The 24963-nt window shown below is 32.9% G+C and overlaps 4 protein-coding genes across 7 annotated transcripts; 2 read left to right on the top strand and 2 right to left on the bottom strand.

Moving 5' to 3' along the window:
- The first annotated feature begins 7108 nt into the window (after positions 1 to 7108).
- Positions 7109 to 9919, top strand: LOC113501890 (zinc finger protein 425-like). 2 transcript variants are annotated; one of them, XM_026883190.1, is made up of 5 exons: positions 7109 to 7599; positions 7948 to 8705; positions 8783 to 8971; positions 9453 to 9561; positions 9703 to 9919. In XM_026883190.1, exons 1-5 carry the CDS (start codon positions 7462 to 7464, stop codon positions 9811 to 9813), a joined length of 1305 nt encoding a protein of 434 aa, XP_026738991.1. In that variant the 5' UTR covers positions 7109 to 7461; the 3' UTR covers positions 9814 to 9919. The 2 variants fall into 2 exon arrangements, with proteins under 2 accessions (XP_026738991.1, XP_026738992.1); XM_026883191.1 differs by having other exon boundaries at positions 7500 to 7570.
- Positions 9909 to 13272, bottom strand: LOC113501891 (cyclin-dependent kinase 10). Its single transcript, XM_026883192.1, has 8 exons — positions 13122 to 13272; positions 12925 to 13043; positions 12239 to 12311; positions 11630 to 11804; positions 11195 to 11397; positions 10843 to 11070; positions 10443 to 10661; positions 9909 to 10256 (listed from the first exon to the last, which is right to left on the bottom strand). The coding sequence occupies exons 1-8, from the start codon at positions 13129 to 13131 to the stop codon at positions 10069 to 10071; spliced, it is 1215 nt and encodes a 404-aa protein (XP_026738993.1). The 5' UTR covers positions 13132 to 13272; the 3' UTR covers positions 9909 to 10068.
- Positions 13273 to 16852: 3580 nt separating this feature from the next.
- Positions 16853 to 20475, top strand: LOC113501640 (methionine aminopeptidase 1D, mitochondrial). 3 transcript variants are annotated; one of them, XM_026882812.1, is made up of 7 exons: positions 16979 to 17061; positions 17211 to 17323; positions 18141 to 18357; positions 18937 to 19128; positions 19394 to 19501; positions 19706 to 19859; positions 19997 to 20475. In XM_026882812.1, the coding sequence occupies exons 2-7, from the start codon at positions 17271 to 17273 to the stop codon at positions 20188 to 20190; spliced, it is 918 nt and encodes a 305-aa protein (XP_026738613.1). In that variant the 5' UTR covers positions 16979 to 17061; positions 17211 to 17270; the 3' UTR covers positions 20191 to 20475. The 3 variants fall into 3 exon arrangements, with proteins under 3 accessions (XP_026738615.1, XP_026738613.1, XP_026738614.1); XM_026882814.1 differs by lacking the exon at positions 17211 to 17323 and having other exon boundaries at positions 16853 to 17061; XM_026882813.1 differs by lacking the exon at positions 16979 to 17061 and having other exon boundaries at positions 17068 to 17323.
- LOC113501641 (protein N-terminal glutamine amidohydrolase-like) lies at positions 20469 to 24632 on the bottom strand. Its single transcript, XM_026882815.1, is given in 6 exon segments — positions 20469 to 22528; positions 23265 to 23304; positions 23306 to 23390; positions 23601 to 23749; positions 24142 to 24295; positions 24384 to 24632. Coding segments are annotated over 6 exon segments (654 nt in total). The 5' UTR covers positions 24500 to 24632; the 3' UTR covers positions 20469 to 22418.
- Between the last annotated feature and the right edge of the window lie 331 nt (positions 24633 to 24963).

The raw sequence follows: 24963 nt of genomic DNA, 5'->3' as shown, positions 1-24963 counted from the left end.
TGTGAAACCGAGATGCTGCCACGTGCAATGCGCCATCACGTTTGATTCAAAACGGTCAAGTGCGAGTCGTGACTCACGACTCTTGATTGTTTCGTATGAAAATACCAAAGAAATTTTTCACTATAGCTACAATAGAAATACGTCATACATGTTAAAATAAATTCTCGTGCGGCCAGATTTGGTAACAGGTGACTAAAAAGGCAGCTGAGCCTTCCTAATAAGGTTTGAAGGTTTCGGTTTTAATCTTGGGTACAGAACCCTACAAGCAAAGAAGTATTGATCAGATATTGTATTTTTCCTCAGCCGTCTGCAATATCAATCTGTTGTTTAAATCAGAATCATACGGGCACTGAACTGCGGTAGCTACGGCATTTTACCTAGCTGTGACTGTCCTGCATGGCAAAACTTCCAATTTTATATGCGTACACAATTAACCAAGACTCTTTAAGTTCTCTCAACTACCGTATTTTATTCCTCTTCGTTATACACGACAATAACGGATCATAAAATACATAGCGAACGCGTTGCGCAACGTAGCAATAAAAGGACCTATCCCGAAATGCAATAAAGTCTTGCATAGTATTAGAAAAGTAATTACATTTTCACCAAAAAGGTTACTACATTTTCAAAACAAGCTGTTCATTGTTCATTGGTTGTTTTCTCTCGGGTACAGGGTTAGCTGTAATACGGATAGCGACGCCGTGTTCCGTGCGCCGTGCCGGGCGCTGAAGTGGAAAACCGATCTATTAACATAGCCCTGACCACAGGCCGTTACTCTTCAAAACAACATGATGATTTCCGTGTATATTATAACTGTTTTAGAATTAATCTGGCAAGACTGAAAAGTAATGAGTAAAAGATAATGAGTTTACGAAATTTATTATAATAGCATCGGTGCGTATTGATTGTATTTGAATGATAAAGATTTTTTCTTTGATAGCTACGTGGGTAGGTAAAACTGTCACTGCAGATTTGTAGATTATAGTATACCGTATTATCAACGAGAGCATGTTTATTCACACAACTCTGAATGAGAATACTTTCAAAATGTATAGGACAGTGCAAATAGTATAAAATAAATATAAACAAATATTTTAAGCACATCATAACTGTCAATTTTATTTCTATTCCAAAATCTTTATAACTCGAAATAAATTGCACCTATATGGGACAAGAATTAAAATGATTACGACATTCACAACAAAATGATTATAAAGGTTTTATGAAAACCGTTTGTACCTACTAAAAATATTCACATATAAATACTGAAATTAATTTGAACGCTTTGAAAATGCAATTTCTGCTCGATTAAGTGGAAACATTTTAATTAATCTCATCGTGGAGTACACGAAGATGCAACATGTTCGTGAAACAATTGATGGCTAGTTCATATATTGTACGGCATGGACTGTATATTAGGTTCATGTCTTGAAAGCTGAAGGAGTTAGGTCAGTGTGTAAAACCGATTTCAAAAACAAAGGCTTTGAGAATTCAAATGGTCAGGGATAAACCACTTTATTTACAGGGACACAAGGTAAATTCCTTTTGCGTCTATTTACCTAAGTAGATGATAGTTTTAAGACGACTTCTCTAAGTTTGTCTCCTCAATTAACGTGGGAGGATGTTTCCAGAGTTTCTAAGTGCGAGAAAATAAGGAAACAAAAAACCCTCTTCATTTCCCCAAATATCATGACAGATTGATAGAGTGGAATATATCACGGTAAACCTATTCGAGTATAAAAAATAAATAAAAGCATAACAGGTAAAATAATACGAATTATTATAATTCCTAAACAAGACTGTTCAGACGAGACGATTTTCAGTAAGATCTCACTCGAAAACCATTAAATTATATTACGTCGAGTGTCGGCCTCTAAAATATTTGGCAAATGAACGTAATCTTCAATTAGAGCGGTAATGGCCGCCACGAAGATTCCAGACAAATTAAAAACACGTTCACTTAGTAAGGGTCACCTGTTATCTTCGCACTCTTGAGTACGGATTACGATTTGGCTTTAAAACCGCAATTTATCAATGTTAAACAGATTTTCCCAATTCCGATACCTATGGCAAACGAGCTAAACATTTCGAAACGTGTTTAAAACTCGTTGACGAATAGATTGATTTTTAATTAAAGCCTGTTTGTAGGATTTGTTTTAAAAGAGATTTACGCTTGTGCACATGATAAACCACTTTGTTTTGCGTACAAAAAATCGCCTGGATCATTTTTTTACTACACATTCTCTGGACAAAGGCCTCTTCTATATGTGTACGTTTTTTGTTCGATTCGATTCAAAGCATTGTATTCTTGTAGTTACCTTCTCGCCAATCATGCAATAAAATAGTTCGAAAGCTAACATGGATTAAACACTACACTACTAAATGGTATACCGGATCACATCTGCTTCAATAATTACACAACATGTCTATAAAAATCTTGTACAGAAATACACAGCATATTTAATTATTTGTGCCCGTCAGCTCGCGACAGCTGCCCCTTAATACTATTACAGTATAAACGCTACGATTTACTCATAAAATCTTGACGTAGCTTTTATATTATAAGGGATAAAGTCTGATCGATTCATCGTTATTTTCGTTTCGGGTTTTGCCCCGTAAGTGTGTCTGGAAAAAACTTAATATGAGTATTGTTTTTTTCCAGTTCAGAAATCCAGTCATGATTTCTTGACCGTTTTCATGAATGGTACCTATAGTTTTTATTCACAGTCATATTACAGACACAAATATGATGAATATTTTACTATGGTTATCATCTTGTACTGGTGCCTACTTAAATTTATAGAAAAATAGATTAAACACCTATTTTATAACTGTCAACTTTTAAAACACCAATACAATAACAATCCTTTAAACAATCTTAAGTTAATTTAATAATATTTTAGTATCGCTACTCTTGAAACAATGTTGTAATATGATAGGAACGTAAATTGTTCACTACTTAAACAAAATTAGGCCACGGCTTCGTCTCAACCGCGACCGAAAAAGCGAGAACTTTGCGGTGGGTTGGATCAGACAAATCTATTAAGAATCGCAAGGGTCGAAGGTCTTTAGAGGTTTAAACTTTTCATATTATAAAACGGGAATTAGGTTAAACACATTGTAATATTAATTAATGTTTGAATATGTAGACCGTAGCGAATTAATTTTAAATGAATCGTAATTTATAAATTAGTAATCGCTAGTTCTTTATTTCTATTAATATGATTAAATGCATACTTTCTACAAATAGCGTTAGATATAGCCAGTAAAGCAAGCATCATTCAGCTGGAAATATTACCTACATAATAACCTAAAATACTTGTTAAAAAAATATTGACATTTAAATAGACTATATGTTAACAGGGGCTGTCTGTCCTGAGATACCTACTAGTGAACTAGTGAAATAAGTCGTCTGGTACAAACGAATTTTACGTAACGAACCTTATGTAATAATTTTTCAAAATAATTGCACCAATTCATAAAAAACACCGACATCGATTCCAACTGTATCATGTAGAACACATCGTCTTTTAATATTATCCTCCTACTTAATACCCACCGATTAAGCGGATACAGCGAAGCGAAGGCTTAAAAATGTTTGCCAGATATTGTCGCATGTAAACGCGGACTCAATCTTCGAAAGGATGCCTTGTCGCAGTATTTCAGTGGCTTTAAAGCTCTTATTCACTCGTCGCGATATTTCATAGCTAGATTTAAAACGCATTATACAGAATGCGAGATTTTAAAACTTTCAACTAAATCGGAATAAAATGGAAAGTGTTATGAGAGGGCAAGTTAACCCGATACTCTGGTTAAATCCTTTTTAATGTAGATATAAGATAAAGATTTTCCTGTAGCAGTACTCCGGGTCAAGCTCTTGATTGAACCGGTCGTTTACGTGCGTGTAGGTAAAATGAATCTATATATAGTTAAAATGAAGGGCATCTGAAGTTCTGCTAAGACAAGTGCGACTAAGTTAAATAATATTATAGTGTTAGCGAACTGAAGAAGAAATCGCTATAGTCGGTCGGTTACCAAATTTCTAAAAGCTTCGACTGGGGGTTATTATACTCAAAACAAATTAAGGCTTGACGACACCTGTTCGTTTTAAGGTAAAATATCATATTATTTTCGCCTCCGGTCATCAATCACTCAGCAGGTAAGCTCAACATTTTTCCGTAACAAGAAAATATCTGGACTTTGGGTTAATGTATCGTGTTACCCTTGTCCTTTTTAATACGGTGTCACATTCCTTTGTTTATTGGACCCGCAAGTAATCTTCACGTTGTTAACTTTTCTTCAAAAGATTAAAAGTATTCCGAGCGGTATAAACAGCCCAAAGTTGTTAATTCTGTTTCTTGTTGGGTTTAAAAGTTGTCGAACACGCAAGTCTTTGTCGTACCTCATACATAGTTCGCAAGTGTGCTCATCTCACTTAGTGGTTTACATCTAATGAAATTAGAAATACTGTACGTCTTTACTGAAATAGGTAGCCGCAAATATTCATAGGCACGTCGCGAAATTTTGTCATATTAATGAATTTATTAAGTACCTATAAATCAAACATAATTTTGACGTTATAAACCTACGTTCTTGTATGTTCGACGGTTTAATTAATTATGTTCTGAACAATCTTTGTTCGTGATACCTAAAACATTTTTTAACCTCTCCAATACAGGGTACCCTGCGGGGATTTTATTACTCGACTAAACGAAATCCTATAAAATATCCAGATATCTAACCTCAGATTTTCTAATAAAACTTTTTCGTTGGTATCCAACAGTTCTGACTTTCGAAATTTATTTGAAAATCTGGTATTGTTTTAGTCAGGTTAAAAATAATTAAGTAGTTACCATGTTTCAAAAATTGCCAATTATCGAACGAGGAAAATAAAAAATATTCAATTTGCGTATTCCCCAAACTTCCTTTCTCACTTCAAAGTAAAATAAATTGGAACTAACTTCGTCTCGAAATATAATTATCAAAATACAATTTACAAGAACTGTTTGTTATGCAACAAAAGTTTATTAGAAAATTCATTTGCCCTTTCCTTACTCGTACTCGTGTAGAATAATTGGCTTCATAACTACCTTTAACCCCAATCATTGGCACTTTACGTTGGAAATTAATTAAATGTTCACTTACGTTTATAAATACTATTGTTGCGTACCAACAGCTTGACTTTAGTACCACCACCAAATATGTATAAAGTTAATGGTTATTCAAATAATAAACTCTGTCAACTTGAGAGACGAATAGTAGCGTTTTCAATTATGAGCAAAATATGCTGAACCACCTGAGGTTCTAGCACCACGACAACGCAATACATGGTGTAGGGGTGTATCTCACATTCAACAGTATTTCTTAAAGATGTGGTGGTGGGACCCGTCTTATAGAATTTACAGTTTTTAGACGACTGACGCGGCGATGTAGACAATAAGCCTTCCAGGTCCTGTCACAATATAATAACGATTGAACTAGGCATGCTATGGAGTCGGTTGGAGACGATTTTATTCACAGCTAGAGCACGAAGTAATCAATAAAAGGGCCCACCGTTGATTGCTACCGGGTTGATTTTTGTTTAGTTGATGTATAAAATGTTCTTCTGCTGATTACATCCATGACATCGACAACTCTCTCTAACTTGTACCAAAATAGGTGGGCCGACTAGTTATCTACGTCGAAGATTCTGGCTATGTTCGTAAGTCGTATGTACCTACACTATCTACCCTTTCATTTCTCAAGACTGTTACTCTACAAACTTCACCGGACAACTTGGCCATAAGCCTTTAAATCATTTTGAAGGCATGAATTGAAATAGAAATCTATGACATTAATAGATCGTTTAAACCTTTTGAACCAAAACCTACTTTTGAATTTAAGCAGCTTTGTGACATTCAATACCGTTTGGTTTGAAAACGATATCGATTCACAAAAATGGGGTAACACTTAAAACATGAATCCAAAAATGTTTTAAAATGATGTCTATTACTTACACAATTTAAAAAATAGCCTTTCCGTACGTTTAATTTCGAAAATAAAACTTAAAATACTATATTGACGAAAATAATCAAGTCACATCATATTAAGTTTGCTAGTTAAGGCTTCTGAATGGACACATTGAAAGCTTGAGCGACCTCATACGAATCCTTTCATTAATAGCGTGCTACTCGAGCGGAATAATAAGCAGCTACCACTCTATTCATGACCAAAATACCATTAATAAAGCAAACCATGTATTTTATAATACTTCTATTGAATATGGGCATAGAAATTCACATAGTGGTAATAGTATCTTCATAGTAAACGTTTAATATCAGCGAAAATACCATAACAGAGAAAAGGCCACCATAATAACTCTGGGAAAAGGAACAAAAACTATTTTGGAAAAATAATATGAAAAATAAAACAGAAACTAGTTAATACCATCGCGAAGGCCTAACTTAAGCCTACAAAACAGGAGTCAGAGAGAACAGCTTGATCCCAACCGGGCATTGAATGATTTTCGGTTAGCACCCTTGTCAGAAACACTATCGCGGATTATGTGTTGATGGATCACTCCAGACGTGCCTGCCGCGAATATTGACCCCTGAAGAAATGGTAAATGGAATATTGTAATCTTGTTCCCAAGATCACACAAAAAGTCCGGACGTCACGGATTCTATTAATACTCAAACATTATTATGGTCTTCGTCCTTTCCTAACAACAGCTTATTAAGGTCCTGCTCTCCCTCAAGGTTTTATAGGCTGTAAACCGTGCAGCGCTTTTTACAATATTACGGTATCCTTGTATTGTGTCTACGCCAATCTTAACCATAAAACCAAAGATTCTTCACCGTAATATGGTCCAAAAAATAAATAGGACACAGCATTTCGTGCTTTTGATGGCTAATTTAATTTACATTAAAATAGTCCAACTAAATCAATGTATAATAATGGTTCGAATCTTTTATACCTACTGTTATTAACGACCTCATAAGGATTCAAACAATTATAACCGTCTACTGTAAGTTATTACATTGACAGATCAGTATGTACCTACTAATCAAAAATCACCTTTATAGATCAAATGACAGGTATTTGAAACAATCCATTGAGTGGACACAACTAGTAGTAAATCGAAACAAAAATACTCACGAGCCCTTAATTTGAACTAATAAATATATGTACCTAATGATTTAAAATTTTATTTGATCAATAAAGAGCAACAATAGAATAAATTGTGTCCAAATAAAGTGAACACAGAGGAAATCCGATGGATTAATTTCGCGCTGGCCGCTGGGGATACGAAACGAAAAACAAACAGTCATGGATCTGTCACATTGAACCAAAATTATCAGATTGAGTTAAAAATAGTATTTTTGTCATGAACAAATAAACATACACATACATTTACAATATTATATTTATTTAGTACATTTGTATTATGTATTGAATCGTTTTTGTTAGAAAATCATCAGTATGAACGACTTTGCCAATTTAGAAAAAACTATTGTTCGGGAACTGTCGTGTCGTTTGTGTCTGTGTACAGATGTGGTCAAACTGAAACCTCTCAGTGCAGAAGTTAAGCGTAAGATCAAGAGACTCTTTGATATTATGGTAAGATTAACTTGACTTGGCGGCAAACGGGCATCGGTTACCATAACTCATTGGCAGGTCATGCAAACGTATACACGTTAAATATTGGTACATATTACCTACTGGCAAAGTGCCAAACCACTATTAGTGTCTTATACATTTAATGTAGCTTAGCTAATTATTGCTTGCATTGACTATGAAGATATTAAGGGTTGATTTGTGTGCTGCCAAATAGTGAAATAGTGTGTATTTATAAAAAATATTGTCAGGGTAATGCTTATTAGTAACAATATGTACCTACTACATCTAACCATAGCTAATAACCTAGGGTTTACAGTTATTGCGTGTAATAAACTTCTGTTTTCATAGGTTCGCACGGACGATACACTACCAAAGGCAATATGCCACGACTGTTTACAACAAGTATCGGCATTGCACCTGTACGCTGTTAAAGTTGAGAAAACTCAAAAGTTTTTGGAATTTCACAAAATGAAAATGCAGGAAGAAAAGCGCGATGTCCCAAGTGACAAAATGCATCCTATTATAGCAACACTCTCGATACAAAACTTGCCAGAAAATCAAAAGAAGCTCAATCAAGCACAATCAAAACCAAAAACGCCACCACCCGACCACCAGCAGGGTGACGCGAAGCCTTCTAAAAACAAAGTGCCAAAGAAAAAGTCACCTTCAGACATGAAATTCATGGAAGCCATGACGTTAGAAGAATTTGCCAGTACGGAGAAAGTAGACAAGACTCTCCTTAGTACGCCAGGCCCAAGGGCACTTGTATTACATACAAACACGAAAAAAGAGAGAGAAATTCAGAGGGACCAGTCTAACAAGACCGATGTCGATTTTAGTACCGACAGCCTTGATCCCTTAGTCCTTCTAGATGGTCGGCCAGCTAAACAAGGCGCCGCTTTGGACAGACAAATAACTCTTTTCTATAAAATGGAATGCTGTATATGCCACGAAAACGGTTTCCACTTCCGCTCTTTGATGAAACACTACAAAGAAAGGCATGGCGTACCAGGTTACGTTACATGTTGCGACAAAAAGTTTCACTATTTCTATCCAAAGAAAATTATCGAGCATATGGCGTTTCACTTACAACCTAATATTTTTATGTAAGTCACAATCATACACGACGTATAAAGCCCCAAATTTAGAACTCTCATATTAATATTTTTTACGTTAATTTTAGGTGTCCAAGTTGCCACCAAAACTTTCAGACGTCACAAGAGTTGTATGAGCATCAGAGTAATGGCGGCCGATCTGAAGGCAAAATTGTATGTCCGAGATGTTCAGAGCGCTATCCCACGTATCACGAGTTAGGTTGGCATATCATCACGCATCGCAGCGACAAACTTCAGTGTGACTACTGCGGGAAACAGTGAGTTATCGTTTAAATATTCGTTGAACTTTGACGCTTACCACCACTAGTAAAATTCCGGAAGTCTATTGCCATTGTCGAAGCGAGACTGCTCTACGCGTAGAGCGCCATCTAGCTTCAAATTCTACAATCAAGTTCCCAAAAGTACAGGTATACTCCCTGAAGATCAACAACTACGTTACTTGTTGATAACAAAATATTTGGGGTACTCGGGACTAAATAAAATAATGAGAAAAAAATAATTAATGATGGAGACGCTTACCAGTCTTTTTCCGTCTTTTCCCTTTTCCTGAAAATCCCTTTGACTCTAGCTCGTAAATTTTATGTATTTATTGCTTGTGCGTAGAAGTTTCGTTTGTCCAATATTTCTCCACTTTTAAGACGCACGCACTATTACTCTTTCATATTACTAAATTATTTATTAACAATTTGCATGGCTTATACTTAGCATATACTTAATGAAATTACAAAATTATTTCAGGTTAAAACACCACCATCGTAAAAAAACTATTAATCACATGGAAGATGTTATTTTGTGTTCGCAATGTATGAGACAGTTGAAGGCCATAGAAAAGCAAGAAAAAGAAATTGTGAGTACTACTCCACATAGTAAAGTGACCATTCCGCATATAGATATACTAAATTCATTCTGTATCGAATGTGCGTTTAATGCAATGTTATAAACATCTAACCAACTTAAGGGTTTTTTTATTTTCATTTTTGTATTCCAGAAAGAAAAAATTAAAGCTAAGAGCAACGAGACTGTCATGATTCAAAAGTATCAGCAGAGATTCAAACAAGCTATGGGACTATCGGGGGACGAAGACGCATCGACAGACTAAAACATAAGTTATTAAAAAAATAGCAATCTAGTAAAAGTTCTCGACTAAAAGACAATACAAAATAGAAGTGTTCAATTAATTTAAAATAAACATTGTTTTGTAGTAAGTGCAGTTTATTAGTAATCAATCTTATAGCTATAATAATAAGACTTATTTTTCTTCAACCAAATCCTCCTCCTTTTCTACCCTTTCTTCCTTCACTTGACTTTTTTCTTCTTGTTTTTCTCCTTTGTCTTCCTCCTTATCCTCCGCGGGTCAATCGAGCCTACGCTTCTTGACTAGAGAGCCGAGAAGGTCAGAAATAGCCGGCAGGTTGTTGGTCTGGTCGTTAGCGCCAGTATTCAAGTTGGACAAAGGAATATTCAACTGGTTCGTTGTGGTCTTCTGTTGACCTTTCATATTTCTATGTTGAGGGAAACTGGGCATCAGCTTAGGGTCACAAGCTGCAACAAAACGATAAGTTACAGTGAGACCAAGAATAATCGGAAGAGTAAAGAAGCGCAGAGCAAGTAAGAACAAAGCAATTATACATTTTCTCAACAAGCCTGCATTCTAGGCATCGAATTTAGTTGCTATGTCACTTTAAAGATAAATTACAAACACTAACAAAATGCATGATGGTTACTTACGTAGCGGCTGCTCCTTAAAGTAGGAGCTCTGCAGACACTCCTCAGCCGTGGCCCGCTTGTTGGGGTCGTACATGAACAAAAAGTTCAGCAAGCGGAGACCCGCGGCCGACAACCAAGGAAAACGTTGCTTCAGATTATTGTACGGCTGCTGCTTCAGTGTGAAGTTCTGAAGCGCAGGCAATGAACTGAACTCCGGCCAGATCGCGTCCGAAGGTGTACCTGAAGAAATTTATGGCATTGTAACAAAAAAATTTCGTTAATGTCTAATGTAAGAATTTTCGTTAACGTCATCAATTTACAATGCAGTGAAGCTTTAAACGGAACTTTGATTCGGGATTTGGCAACGATTCTCCATGGTGTAGAATTCAAAGTAGGACACTCATTTCATGTGTACACTTACCAAGCAAATCGACGATCAGCTCTAACTGCTCAATTTCAGTCCTCCCTGGGAGTAAAGGTTTATTTGCAAGCAATTCGCCAAGGATACAGCCAGCTGCCCACATGTCTAGCGCCGGAGTCTGTCGAGGCGACTGCAAGAGTAGTTCCGGCGCTCTGTACCACAGAGTGACGACGCGAGGGGTCGCACTGCGGGCAGGAGCGCCGAGCCAACGGGCCAGACCGAAGTCCGCTGCAAAAGAACAACACAATCTGTTAGTAATCATTAAAGATATCAAAGAAAAATGGTCCTTAATACCAGTATCCAGTACCATTGCAAAAATGAATATGTACTATCTATCATATAGATCACCTACCTATTTTAACACATCCTTTATCAGTCAGAAGCAAGTTGGAGACTTTCAGATCTCTGTGCACAATGAAGTTTGAGTGGAGATATTTGAGGCCTTTCAGCACTTGCAGCATCAAGCATTTGACTTGGGACTCAGTGAATGGTGATGTCATATTGTCTAGTAATGACGCCAGGTCTTGTTCACAATACTCCATTGAAAGGAATATGCTGAAAAAAGATTTCATTATAACTTTTGGAAAATAGGTAACATTTCATTTTTCTACGCAAAGCAATGGCAATTCTACAAAATAGCATGCATAAAGAATAACCATACTTGTCCTGTGCGGGAATCTAAACTGCAAGCTGTCACAAACTAAGTTCAGTTCAGTGTGACCTTGTATCACTAACATCTGTGCAGGCTGATTTAATCATGAATTTTCAAATAAAAGGTTATCATTACCTCTCCAATGACCTCCCAACTAAGACTTCTTTGAGCTGCACAATATTCTCATGACGACATGCCATCAACACCTGGATCTCACGAAGGCCACTCAATGGTAGACCATCCTTTTCAACATCCATTCGTACCTTTTTCAAAGCTACTATGTTTCCATTCAACTTATCCTTTGCTCTATCTGGAAATTAGAATTCTATTTAGACTTCATACTGTATGATTTTATTTAAAAATGATTTCAATTAATACCAAATTTTTAATGTACTACCTATACTGTTTATTAGTTTTACAAAGTCATGTACACAGCATTTTTTAGAGTTTATTTTTTAGTGATTCGATTTTTTAAATCTTAATTGTAATTTTTGTACCTTAGCATAATATGCAAAAATACTACATTATAACAATAAATGTTATCTATTATGAGGCTAAACCAAGCATTGATATTGTCTTTTTTATTTTTTATTTTTTTGCATTGAATCAAATCTCCTTTTATTAAATGTAAATAATATTATAATGTTTTGTGTGTGTTTAGTAAATAAAGTTTGTATTACACCTTATACTTTTTCATTTCATTATGTATCTTAAACCAAAAATAACCAAAATTTTTAAACTTACACACAATTCCATAAGTGCCTTCACCAATTCTATTTATTTTTTCAAATTCACCAACAAATCTACATCGGCCGAGCTGAAAAGAAATAGTATATAGGGTTTCATTAGTATTTACATGTTGCTTAAAATAATTATGTTTTATTTACATTATGGAGATAAAATGGCCGTATTTAATGTTGTTGAAATTGTTTACATACATTTTATTTTAGCATATGACTGCTACACAACAGGACATGGAAATAGTAACAGCAAATTATTTTTCATATTTTGAAATAAGGATAAATGGCAAAAACTATTAACAAATAACGCTAGAAAAATACAATTTATATTAATGGGGGAATTTCCTAACATACTATGATCATTATGAGGGTAAGAATAATGGAATTACTTTGATTTTTTTGCCACATTACTATTACATCCGATTCTATGGTGAAGGAAGAGTTCTTTATTAAGATTTAAATAAATTAAAAATACTTTAAAATCCTATGTACACCCTATTTCGTGAAGAAACTGTGGGTCTGTTACATTTGTAGGGCTAAACTACTTTACCGTTGCTACAAAGTTTGTTATTGGAATAACTTGACTCTAATTCTTTCTTAGAGGTCTCAGTTATTTTAAAAGGCTCCTATTTGCTCCAATAACCGATATCCAAGTTTTAAAGTTTATTTTTTAAGGTTATGTTTACTTACTATATCTTTTTCAGGTATCTCCATGGTTTTTCCAGTCCTGAACGATATAAGGACACCTTTTCTAGCAGCAGGTCCTGTTGGATCTACTACATCTTGACTCGAAGGCGGTTTCTCTGAATCTGTAATTAAAAATTAACATAATTTCTTCACTTGATGCTTTTTGAAATGTTATTGTAACTTTCATATCATTTTCTTACTTTGCGACATGCTTGTAGGATAGAAGGTAAAAGGATATTATATAATGCACATTTAAAGGATACGTATAGGTGCTTTTATTAGTATTTTGCCGTTTACAAACAAAACAATCGGTAGCGGCGATCGATACACGGCTACCTTCTAGTCATGGGGGTGACAGTACAGTACTTTGAGGACAAGAAAACAAAATGTATGGAAAGTGGTGCCATCTATGCCACAGGGCAAGTCAACTAAGGCATAATATTCCCTTAAATATTACTAGATGCCGCTACAGTAACTGCTTTCTTCAAAATGTTATTCTTTTAATAATTTAATAAATATTATTTAATAAAAAGTAAACTAAAAAAAATTAAAAAAAAACTGAATCGCCTTTTCGGTCTTCAATTAATCTTATACGCAATTTTTATATCAGCACTTTGATGACACACACATTTATGACAGCACTGATATGTTTTGAAAACTTTTCACTCAACGTTCGTTTCTTGTGCCGTGAGTTTACCAAGTTTTATTTTCGACTTATTTGCCTATTATTGACCATCGCGTGTTTTCTGGACGTCGAAACTGCTTCCTACGTATTTACTTGGCTTCTCGTGAACGGATACCGACGAATATATTTATTTCTCTTGACCCTGGCATCGTTTAATGGACTACGACGTGTGTTTACATTACTTGATTTAAAAATTTGGCTGCGTTTTTTACGGATTACGATGGCGAGATTACCGAAATACTCTCGCACTCATTGCTATTTTGGATGTGAAGAAGGAGGTAAGATGATTATTGATGATAGAATAAGTGATCTTATTGTAGGAACGATCCGATCGAAGTTTGTACTATTATATATCACTATATTTTTAAAACATAAATTTCACAACCTGCAATTAACTCATTCTTTCTAATTTCAGGTACATAACATCATTTTCCTAAGCCAGACTGTTATAAAGAAAGGTTTGAGATCTGGAAACAAGTTTTAGACGATGATATTATAATGAAAGGAGATACATACATCTACAACCAAATAAGACTATAAACATTTTGAGAAATACGACATAGGTAAAGGAACGGTATTAACGGGAAATGCAGTGCCAACCTTTTACACCAGCCTTATCCCATCAGGTAAATAAATATATTTGCATATTATAACATCCAATTTACATGTAAACAAATATGCAATTAACATTTTGGAAGATGTCTATTAAATGTATGAAATAACTGTGAAATCTGCCCCTAAGATGAACCACAGACCAACAAGTGCTGTTTCAATTTTATTTTCTGTCACCTAATCATCGCAAATGAAGTGCATTAACTGTCCTGTTGGTCTAGTGGCTAGTGTCTTTTAGTGCTATGCCAGAGGTTTTTGGTTTGATTCCCAATCAGGAGAAATATTTGTGTGATGAGCATCATCATTTTGTTCTGTGTCTGGGTGTAAATTATTTCTATATTTAGAAAGTATGTTTATCAGCTGTCTAGTATCCATAACACAAGTTCTGCTTAGCTTGGGACGAGACAACATTGTTTGATAGTTGTGAAATGTTATAATTATGTTAAAATACTTCTAAGTAGTCTTTTGTAGAATTGCACAATTATATTAATAGGTTTTAAAGTATGTGCTAAGTCTTTTCTAACAAGATTATTGCTACTTTCTAGATACCACCAGCTCATCTGCAGTTGCAGAAGTATCAGTTGAACCAGTCGCTTCAGTTTCAATGTTGGAGGATAAGGAAAAGGACATGGAGCAAACATTTGTAGAAGGTATGTTGCAACTCATAATGAAAATCAGTTAAATGTTTTGATTATAAGTATTTTTTATCCATATAAATCATACATATATACTTTTTCTTGTGAATACATATATATACATATATATATTTTGAAATTGATTATATATATATTTTGCATAGGAACATAAATAACCACAAACATTAATGATGTATATATATATTTTTTTGTTTCAGAATGCAACATATTACTAGCTGAGTGTGAAGAAACTGTAGATTTATTGCTGATTTTTGATAAATTATTTGATTCATTTAATGGCCACTCACACCGTGATACAGCAAAAATACTCAAGGGATGTCTTAAAAACAAAACACCACATTTCCCATTCTGGGCAGAAATTAAACCTGTTTTTAAATCAATAGAATTTGAAAAAATTGTAAAAAGTCAAGATGGGTCTCAAACAGTTAAATATGATGATTTATAAAATCTGATGATTTAGATTCTGATTTTGCAGTTGATTCCTTAATTTCAACAATGAGTCAAATTATTTTTAGTAATTTGATTTTGCATTCGGAAGCGAAGAAATATGTACCCTGGATATATAATAAAAAAACTAAATCTAATATATTTAAAAATTGTAATTGTATTGTTGATTTACTTCAACAAGAAATTGATCCTAATGCATTTAATTACATGATTGATTATACAAAAAAATCACATGTGATTCATTTATTAAATTACTTAATGAAATATATTTTATGATTGAGAATTGATCGCCCGAAATAATAAACTTAAAAAAATAATAATTGTGTTTTTTATAAATTGCAGATGTGATTTTTCAATTATTCAATGCGATGAACATAAATTGATTTTAACTAATTATATAATTAATTTGTTCATCAACTTAATTGTAAATAGTTGGTGTACGGGTGTAAATAGAATTTTAACAGGAAAAATTGCTGATTTTGATAATAACGATACTTAAATTACAAGCATACAATTTCTATAAAATTCATAAAAAAAGGAAATAATGTGAATGATATTTAAAACCTTATTGTTAATTAAATGATTTGATTGATTTAAATCATGTGATTTTTGATGGGTGGCCATTTCCAACCATCTACTTTATTTACATCGATAAATAAAATAGAAGGTTCTCAATTATACCCTTAATAATTTAAAAATGGTTTCTATTAATGTGAATTAATTGGTGATTGTAATATACCATAAGTGTATTATGAATGTTAGCCAATGAAATTAAACCATATTACGATTTTATTAGAGAATAATTTTTCTACAGAAAATCATATTACTTAGTAAATTATAATAGTAAAAATGTGTCAAAGTAAAAGTGGTTTAATTTCAATACGTTGTAGACGTTAATTAATAAATTTTATAAATTATCCGTATTTATAAATAAAGAAAAATCTTTATATTTTTGTTGTATTCTTTTTTCTCTTTAGTACATTTTATACACGGCAAAAATGCTGTACTATGCGTAACTACCTATAGCAACCTATAGATATTATGTAGATGAGTGCATACATACATATAGCTATAGATCGCTTCACAGACGCTAGCGCCATCTAGTTTACAGGGCAAGTAGTGAAAAAAAGAACTGATCTGTCAGTGTCTCATCTATACCAGTATTATATGTATTATCTATGCTTCTAGTGTTGTTCTCACAACAACAACAACAGTCAAATAAACAATGAAATGAATCGGTTTAGTCGAACTTTTTTTAATTCTCGACTATTTTTTTTTTAAACCCTTATATACAAAACAGGTTTCCTTTTTTTGGTTTCAGTTAAATACGATTTTGACCTTTTTGTTTTTATTAAAATGATTATTTTAGTTACCGTCTATGGTTACATCAAGGTTAAATACGCTTTTAATAAAATTAATACTGTTTAAATACACTTTACACCCTACAACCTTTTCTTCAGTAAAATCAGTTCAAATGAAAATATTTGACTAATATCACATTGGCAACCCTTTAGTAGTAATTGACACTTGACAATACTGAAAAAAATAATCGTAGCTCATGACTATATCAGCTGATCTGCTTCATCAATTATCAATATAAATAAATAAATTTCATTTTCGAAATTTTACAGAAATTATTCCAATTTATTTAATTATTTATAAAATAAATTCATCAACTTTTTTTCATTTCAGCTTAATTAAAGCAATGGAATCATTTGGCAGATTTTGGAGAACAAATGTGTAAGATTTTATAAAATAAATATCTGGACATTATGGTTTTCTTACCTATTTCCTCTATTTATCGTTCATGTTAGTCAGAATGCTAGATCCATTATACCCGTGCACTAAGGATTTGTAAAACTGATTGTTTAATTTTATTTTTATTCAAGTTGCACTTCATAATTTTTGCCTAACCTCATCAAGAAAATGCGAGTCTAATAGTCGTAAACATGAGAGTTCCTAGAGGTAAGGCTCTGAAAGAGAGGACATACAAGCGGATGGTGTAAGTAATTTTATTTATAGTTATTCATTCACTAAACACACTAATAAGTCTGCATGCAAGTATACATTTAAGGTTCTTCTAAGCATGCGAGTTCATGATTTTCTTGTGCATGTCACCCTGTCTTTCTTCTTCAGTCTTCTGATTTTTAATATAAATATTATCTATACTTAATTTATTTCGGTTTTATTTAATTTGTGTAATGAGATCACTTTTAATTTTACATTATTTCATAAATTAATGTAAAGTAATATTATTTAATATATTTTATAAATCACATACTTTTAACAGCAATTGATAATCAACTAAGTTATATTAATTAAAAGTATTATTTTTTTCAAAATAACTTATGGCACTTGAAGAATGGACACTTACATTCACTTTGCATTGTATGACATGGTGAACTAAATTTACTTGGTTCATTGGCATGAGGAATAAATTAAACATATTTTATAAATCTAAATATGCTCAGTTAATCCATTTCAAAAAAAATATTTATAATTATTAAATTTGGCTTATTTATAAACATTGAACAAGTGATATAAATAAATAGTTAATTGATTTTATTCAAAGATATTAAAGTTTTGTTGTCACCTGCGTTGTGATAAGGAATTATGCAATGTAACTATCAAGGTTAATTTAATGAAAATTGCACTAGATAACTGATAATAGTAATCAAGGAAATGTACTTTATCATTATCAAATTTCTAAAGTTAACACAATTTTCGTTAGAAGAACAAATCAATATTAAAGTAATGTCAAAATTAAAAAAGTATATACACCATTTAGAAATGAATATCAAGAAGTATTTAATTTTTAGGAAACAATTTGGTGTTTATGAGAAAGTGTTGCCGGTAGAAACAACACCAAGTAGAATAGTGCCATTGCACATTGAGAGGCCAAGCTACATAATTGGAAAGGAAACATTACAAGTGCCTACTGAACCTGAAATAAAAGATGCTAATCAGATAAGTGGAATGAGGAGGAGCTGCAAACTAGCAGCAAGTATATTGAAAGAGCTGCATAAGTTTATACAGGTACTTAATATATATAAGTAGTGTATGTCACACATATATACTTCTTGTTATCTTTACATCACCCTATAGCTGACTGGTAGGGTATGCCCCAGGCATTATATCCACCACTGTGCAGATTTATCATTTCATTAATATATAAAGAACGCTTTATATTTTTCAGTTTTCTTTGGATTTTAGTCTCTAGTGCACTACTGCAGGGCTAAGGCCTCCCATCCCTCCTTCAGATTGTCCTTATCTATGGCCAACTCTCAGTAATTGATATTGATATTTATTTGAGGTTGCCAAGTTTGAATTCTTACATTATTTCACTATTTAAAAAAAAGTATTACAAGTACAAATCAAACAAATATCATGAAGCTAAAGTGTGTTTGTATGTTTGTTACCTGTTTGCACTAAAACGGCTGGATCAATTTCTATGAAACTTGATACGGATGTAGTTGGCATCTTGGATTGGAACATAGGCTACTTTAAATAATTGTATTGTTTTTGCAGCTATAATCCAGGTGGAAGAAGCCACAACCAACCATGTAGTTTGAATATAATTTTGATTAGCAAATGTATGTGTAACTTTATTTCCAGCCAGGTATATCTACTGATGAAATTGATAAGTTTGCTCACAATCTATGTATAGAAGCTGGGGCTTATCCATCTCCATTGCAGTACCTTGGCTTCCCTAAAAGTGTGTGTACATCAGTCAATAATGTAATTGTCCATGGAATTCCTGATTTGAGGCTATTGAAAAACGGAGATATTGTCAATGTTGATGTTACGGTCAGTATTATTATTATACAACATTTTCCTTATTATGCTCATTTTCGTTCAATTTTTTGACCACTATTTGTGTGACTTAGATACAGTAAGCACAAAAATTGTTAAAAGTCACAGCTTGATTCTGTATCTATGTAATAAGAAAACTTTAGTGTTGGGACAATCATTGGTCCTTTATTTTATATACACTGGGATTCATCTAAATAGCACTACATAATCAACAAAATATGCTTTATGATTGAAAACACTAACCTTTACACGATTTCAGGTATTCTTCAAGGGTTTCCATGGTGATTGTTCAAAAACTTTCCTAGTTGGTGATGTGGATGATAAAGGTTTAGAACTGGTATCTGTAACTGAGGAATGTTTGGACATTGTAAGTTATTCGAATATAAATCAGATACATAATCTTATGCTTGATGCACATTATGTAAGTATTTAAGAGAATGCTTTAGTAGAAACAAATATTCTACAAGCTTCTCTGTTACCATGCCTAAAGGCTAAAGTACTCGAATCTTTAGCTGTACTGAAACTCTAATACATTAAATAATTTGAAGTCAATTCGTGTTCTTATGTTCAGGGAACAAAAACTTGCGGACCGGGTGTGCCATTCGCTGAAATCGGAAGTGCGATATTTAAACATGCAAAACGTTATGGTTTGACGGTAATCCCATCAGTCTTAGGACATGGAATAGGAGAGTATTTCCATGGACCCCCTGAGGTTTATCATACACGTAAGTATATATTCGAAACTAGTTAATGTAACATAACTATGTAGAGTAATGAAGTAACATCGATAGTTGATATGCAAAAGACGTAATATTTTTTGTACAACGTGGTCTGATTAACGATTTTGTTCTGTATTTCTCAGTAACCGATTCCGATGGTAAGATGCAGGCTGGCATGACATTCACCATTGAGCCTGCTCTCACCCACGGCAGCGAGTATTCAGTCATGCTCGAAGACGATTGGACGCTGGTGACGGAAGATGGCGCGAGGTGTGCTCAAGCTGAACATACTGTTCTAGTCACAGAAAATGGCTGCGATATACTGACACGTTTTTGATGTTTTTTTTTTTATTTCTTTTTTAGGGTTTTATTTATTAGACATTTTATTGATGTGATATTAGTCATAGTTGTTGAATATTAGAACAAATTGAGATAGTACAATTATTTTATATAGTATCAAAGGTACCTAATAATAATGTCGTAAATTATAAATTTAATTAAAATGATCGAATTTCTGACTTACGAATTATGTTACATAATACCGTACCGTACCGGTGTCGCAACTAGACATGTATGTTGTACCTGTTACCTTAAATTATTAAATAAAATGCAATATAGCGTGTAGTGTTTCTTTTATTTTGCTTGATAAATCTTAAAATAAAAACATGTAACTTGGTACATTAAAAGCACAAGCACAATAATTATCACTCATATGTCAGTCAATAGATAAAACTTGAAGGCGTAGAAGGAAGGTATCGATTGAGTAAGTCGGTAACAAGTGGATAATATGTAGGACTAAGGCGTAACCAATGGGTCGTAAACACACTTCCAGGAATTAAATATTCGCTCTACGCTCCGGGTTTCACCGCATCCAGTCGAAAGAGTTTGGTCCCATAGAATATCCAGCTACGCCTCGACTAAATACTAATGTGACGAATTCAATAACAGGAGGATCAATAAATATAATGACTAGACTTTAAATGCGCTTAAATTTATCCAAGATAGTAGGCAGATAAGCATATTTAAATAGGAGGGTTTAAATAAAAAGGTTTAAAACCTTAATAAATACAAGATTGGACAGTTTTTAAAAGTACGAACACAGATCACGAACCCTGCAGAAATCATTTGGATAGTCAAGTTGATACAAGTTATGCATTAATAATAAAAATAATCACGAACCCAATATTTGTAACCTCATCTTCTGTGCTATTGTAATACTCTTAACCTTAATTAATTATAAAGTTTTTAAATAGGTAATATACTCAATTACTCATAATAGAGAAAATGTAAAATAGGTATAATTTATATAGTGTAAATATATTAGGTAAAATAAACATTTCAAGATTTTGAACAATAGATAAGATTCCTTATGTTTGCATAATTATATCAATTAATACTAAATAGCTAGGTGGAAGGACTTGAACAAACTGATTCCTTCTCTATAGAAGTGGATTAAACATTGGAATAACCCTTATCGTAAGCGAATATTCTTAAATATATTTTTTGGTATTTTTATCATTTTCTAAGGGTGCTAGGGAAGAATAAAAAGAGTGTATAAAAGTTGTTACAAAATTATTAAATAGTTTAACAACATACAAAAGCTACCTGCGACCATATACACTACTATAAAGTTACTTAAACTTTAATATATCACTCAAGGTAACACACAATCCGTAAACAAGGATTACCTCAGTCAAAATGAGAATAAATATATGATCTACGTAATACGTAATTATAATCTTTCACAACAACGACAATTAGAAAGAAAACAGCAGAACATCCAAAACACTATTCACTCATTAATATTATTATTCATATAAAATTGAAACTTTTAAGCACTAGCCTCTTGGTTAAATATATAATCTATGCTGAATAATTTAACTATCTATATCAAAATCAGCTAATTTTTAAAGGGAATAGAAGTGCCCTGAATTATTATATAACTTGCCATATTCAATATTATCATTATTCAAATTATTTTAGAATTATATATTTTCATGTAGGCTTCTGATTTATAACTGCTTATTTATAATATATTATGTAAATATAACTGTAAACACTACAATAATGAATCATTTCAATATTTATTCAGATAAACCTACATAAAAATATTTCTTTTTTATATATTTAAAATTTAGTGATACTGTTTGATTTGATACTATGTAACTTTTGTGCATTATATATCATTTCTTTGTGTTTGTGAGGAGAATTTGTTAATGTATTGTGCTTTCAAAATGTTAACTTCACTCTTTATGTATTGTTTGATAATTCACTTTTAACCAATCTATAAAGCATCACCAATTTTCACTTTAACTTAGAATAATTTCTACTATCATAATATTAAAGAAAATTACATATCATTAACATTGGCATAAAACTGTCACCAGTATGGCACCACAATTCCTGTTTTTTAGTAATAGTAATTATTTGGGGCAATAAATGAATATTTGGGGATAACAAAAAAAACAAGATTATTAAAACATAATCAACATAAAACACAAACCAATAGGGCCATGGAACTAATTCTAAAATAACATTTGACTATCTACCAGTACCATATTTGTACTACTTGTTTATCTTGTAGAACCGCTGAACAAAGTCTGTCAAGTTAAATACCTGACCAGGGCCAACACCTAGGTCCATGTTGATGTACTCATCTAGATTGTGAGTTGATGCTGAAACGGAAATAATTTGAATGATCAATAATATTGTTGTAACAACAAAAACAGACTACAACTTCAATTAAAAAACTACAGGACCAAACTTGATGGAATTTTAATGGGGCCAAATGACAGCTATTGCACATTAAATTAAAAAAATCAGTCCATTAGTATGAAGTTATGAGGAAGAAATACAGATGAATTGAATTAAAACTTCTTTTTAATGTTGGTTGTAAAATATAATGTAAGTGCAGACCACACTTTAGAAAAATCCAGTAGTATTTTTATAAATTGTTAAGAATAAAGTATCTTGTACAAAGAAAAATGGTATGTTAAAGAAAATACTGGTATTTCTATCTTGAATTGTGCCTAGACATAAGCCATAATACTAAAGCCAAATAACTTTATCCTTGAGAATAATAATAAAAAAAAAACAAAATGGAAAGAATACAAGGACCAGACTAGGTCAATTTTTAGAAATACTTTCATTTGTATTTTTATGAATGCTGTATTAGGAATGTAAGTGAGTTGGCTTGTTGCCAATGCCATACAAGAGGAAAATATGTAATATCTATGAATGTTCTGTATGTTATGACAAAATTAAGATAAATTTATATCTAGAAGCATGGCAGCATATCAAGCCAAGTTCAAGGGGAATTATATCCATAAATTTTACTGTGAAAATGAGAATTATTATTACTGATTTCAGAAAATAAGAAGAGATCTTTTTGAAACCTATTTTTATACTTACTTGGTGTACATATTGCTGGGTATGGTGGTGGTGGCTTAATCCCATGAGCCATCTGGTCTCTTCATATGACGACGATCCGAAGCAAATGTTTGCAGAAATTGTTTTGCAGGCACTACACGGAAGAACCTAAAACATTATAGATATACTATATATAGTATTGGTTTTTCCAATCTATAAAATCATAGTTTATAGTGAAGGTTTTAATTGAATAGTAAATAGGCCCCGCTTTATTACTTAAATATTTCGCACAGCATAACTCTGTGAATAAAATAACTACAATCATTATAAGGTTTTTTTCATTCTAATCATACTTGATAACATTTAAACAATTATTACCTGTGAAAGTCTGACTTCAGAACTTGGTCTGTTCTAAATGTCTCAGTAACATATTTGTGGAAAAATGTTGGGAATGGCAACTCAGAGTCCAAGTCATACACAAGGCAGGTTTTATTATCCCAGGAGTAAAGAAATATCACATGGTAATCCTGAAATTAAAATATACTCATAATATAACATTCTCCTTGATTACTATGGCCTACAAACAACTCTATTTAGCATTTTATGGCCTTTTGTATTGCTGCCTGCAACAAAGGAATTGAGGGAACAGAATATAGGTCAAAGATGATTGTGTGCTGTATAGCTATAAAACAAACATACAACTAGACCTAGACTATCTAGTATCTATATACATCATACAAACTCTTGAGGGACAATCAAGGAGTATCTAGTATAGTTACCAAAGCAATAATGTACAGGAAGACTGCAACAAAGATTTTTACTTGAACAATATGGTAAAGTGCTTGAAGTGGTGTGAGGGCTTTAGGATTAATACAAAGAGCAATAAATTTAAATAGCGTGACACGATTTCAGTACACACCCATATGACGAGACGATCCTCCTCGCGCCCAGCCCTTTGTTTCCATAGAGGCACCGTACGGCAGGGGTTCGATATAAATACGATGAAACATCTGTCCAATTCTTCTGGAATTCTCAATGACACATCCTGACATAGTTTCCAGACGTTTTCTTCACTAAAGAACACAACAAAAGCATGTTATTTAAACATTTTCCTAGTATTCGTAAATAATTGTTTTGAATTAAAACATAAATAAAACTTGCCAATAACAAGAAACATGTGAGCACTCATCACGTTTTGGAAACAATTGTTTAAGTGTTTTGTCATTCTTTTTATTATTTTCGTTATTAGTAAGGTGGACTTGTGCATTGATCGACATTTTGACAGTTTTCGATTTGGAGCTCTTGCTTTGCTTGCCGATTTCTTTGTCAAAATGTGAAGCAAAGTTGATTTTAACTGATGACTGATCTTTTTGTTGTGTTGCAAACAACAGCGGTAACAATCTTTGTGTTGCCAAAAATGCTAAACAATTTTTTGATATTTAATCTGGAATGAGGTTTTGCTTGCAGGTTATCTTTCTACATATTTCACCTAAGTGATAGTGGATAGTAACATTAATATAACTATAAGCAATAATATTTTGGCACAGCTAGTATGAAATAATATCATCAGTAATTTGTAACTACATGTTAATAGCGTCGAATTGTCGAATCTTTGCTGACATGTTTATATAGGTGCTTAATTTTTTCTCGTGCTGGGGCAGCTCAGTTAGCTCTTCTAGCAGTTTTCTATAAAGGATAAAGGGAGCACACTGAAGCACACTGAAGAGAACATAGTTTCGCT

This window comes from Trichoplusia ni, chromosome 16, assembly GCF_003590095.1.
Source record: "Trichoplusia ni isolate ovarian cell line Hi5 chromosome 16, tn1, whole genome shotgun sequence".
In the NCBI taxonomy this organism is placed as follows: Eukaryota; Metazoa; Arthropoda; class Insecta; order Lepidoptera; family Noctuidae; genus Trichoplusia; species Trichoplusia ni.
This window is presented reverse-complemented; position numbering and strand designations above follow the sequence as displayed.

What these genes read in the sequence shown, in the direction of transcription:
- LOC113501640 (XM_026882812.1), top strand. Translation starts at nt 17,271, where the DNA reads ATGAGAGTTCCTAGAGGTAAGGCTCTGAAAGAGAGGACATACAAGCGG. An exon ending in AGGACATACAAGCGGATGGT is followed by an intron (nt 17,324 to 18,140) that starts GTAAGTAATTTT and finishes TTTAATTTTTAG; the next exon opens with GAAACAATTTGGTGTTTATG. An exon ending in AGCTGCATAAGTTTATACAG is followed by an intron (nt 18,358 to 18,936) that starts GTACTTAATATA and finishes CTTTATTTCCAG; the next exon opens with CCAGGTATATCTACTGATGA.
- LOC113501890 (XM_026883190.1), top strand. Translation starts at nt 7,462, where the DNA reads ATGAACGACTTTGCCAATTTAGAAAAAACTATTGTTCGGGAACTGTCG. An exon ending in AGAGACTCTTTGATATTATG is followed by an intron (nt 7,600 to 7,947) that starts GTAAGATTAACT and finishes CTGTTTTCATAG; the next exon opens with GTTCGCACGGACGATACACT. An exon ending in TTACAACCTAATATTTTTAT is followed by an intron (nt 8,706 to 8,782) that starts GTAAGTCACAAT and finishes CGTTAATTTTAG; the next exon opens with GTGTCCAAGTTGCCACCAAA.
- LOC113501891 (XM_026883192.1), bottom strand. An exon ending in AGATACCTGAAAAAGATATA is followed by an intron (nt 12,312 to 12,924) that starts GTAAGTAAACAT and finishes ATTTCTTTTCAG; the next exon opens with CTCGGCCGATGTAGATTTGT. An exon ending in GCTGATCGTCGATTTGCTTG is followed by an intron (nt 10,662 to 10,842) that starts GTAAGTGTACAC and finishes AAATTTCTTCAG; the next exon opens with GTACACCTTCGGACGCGATC.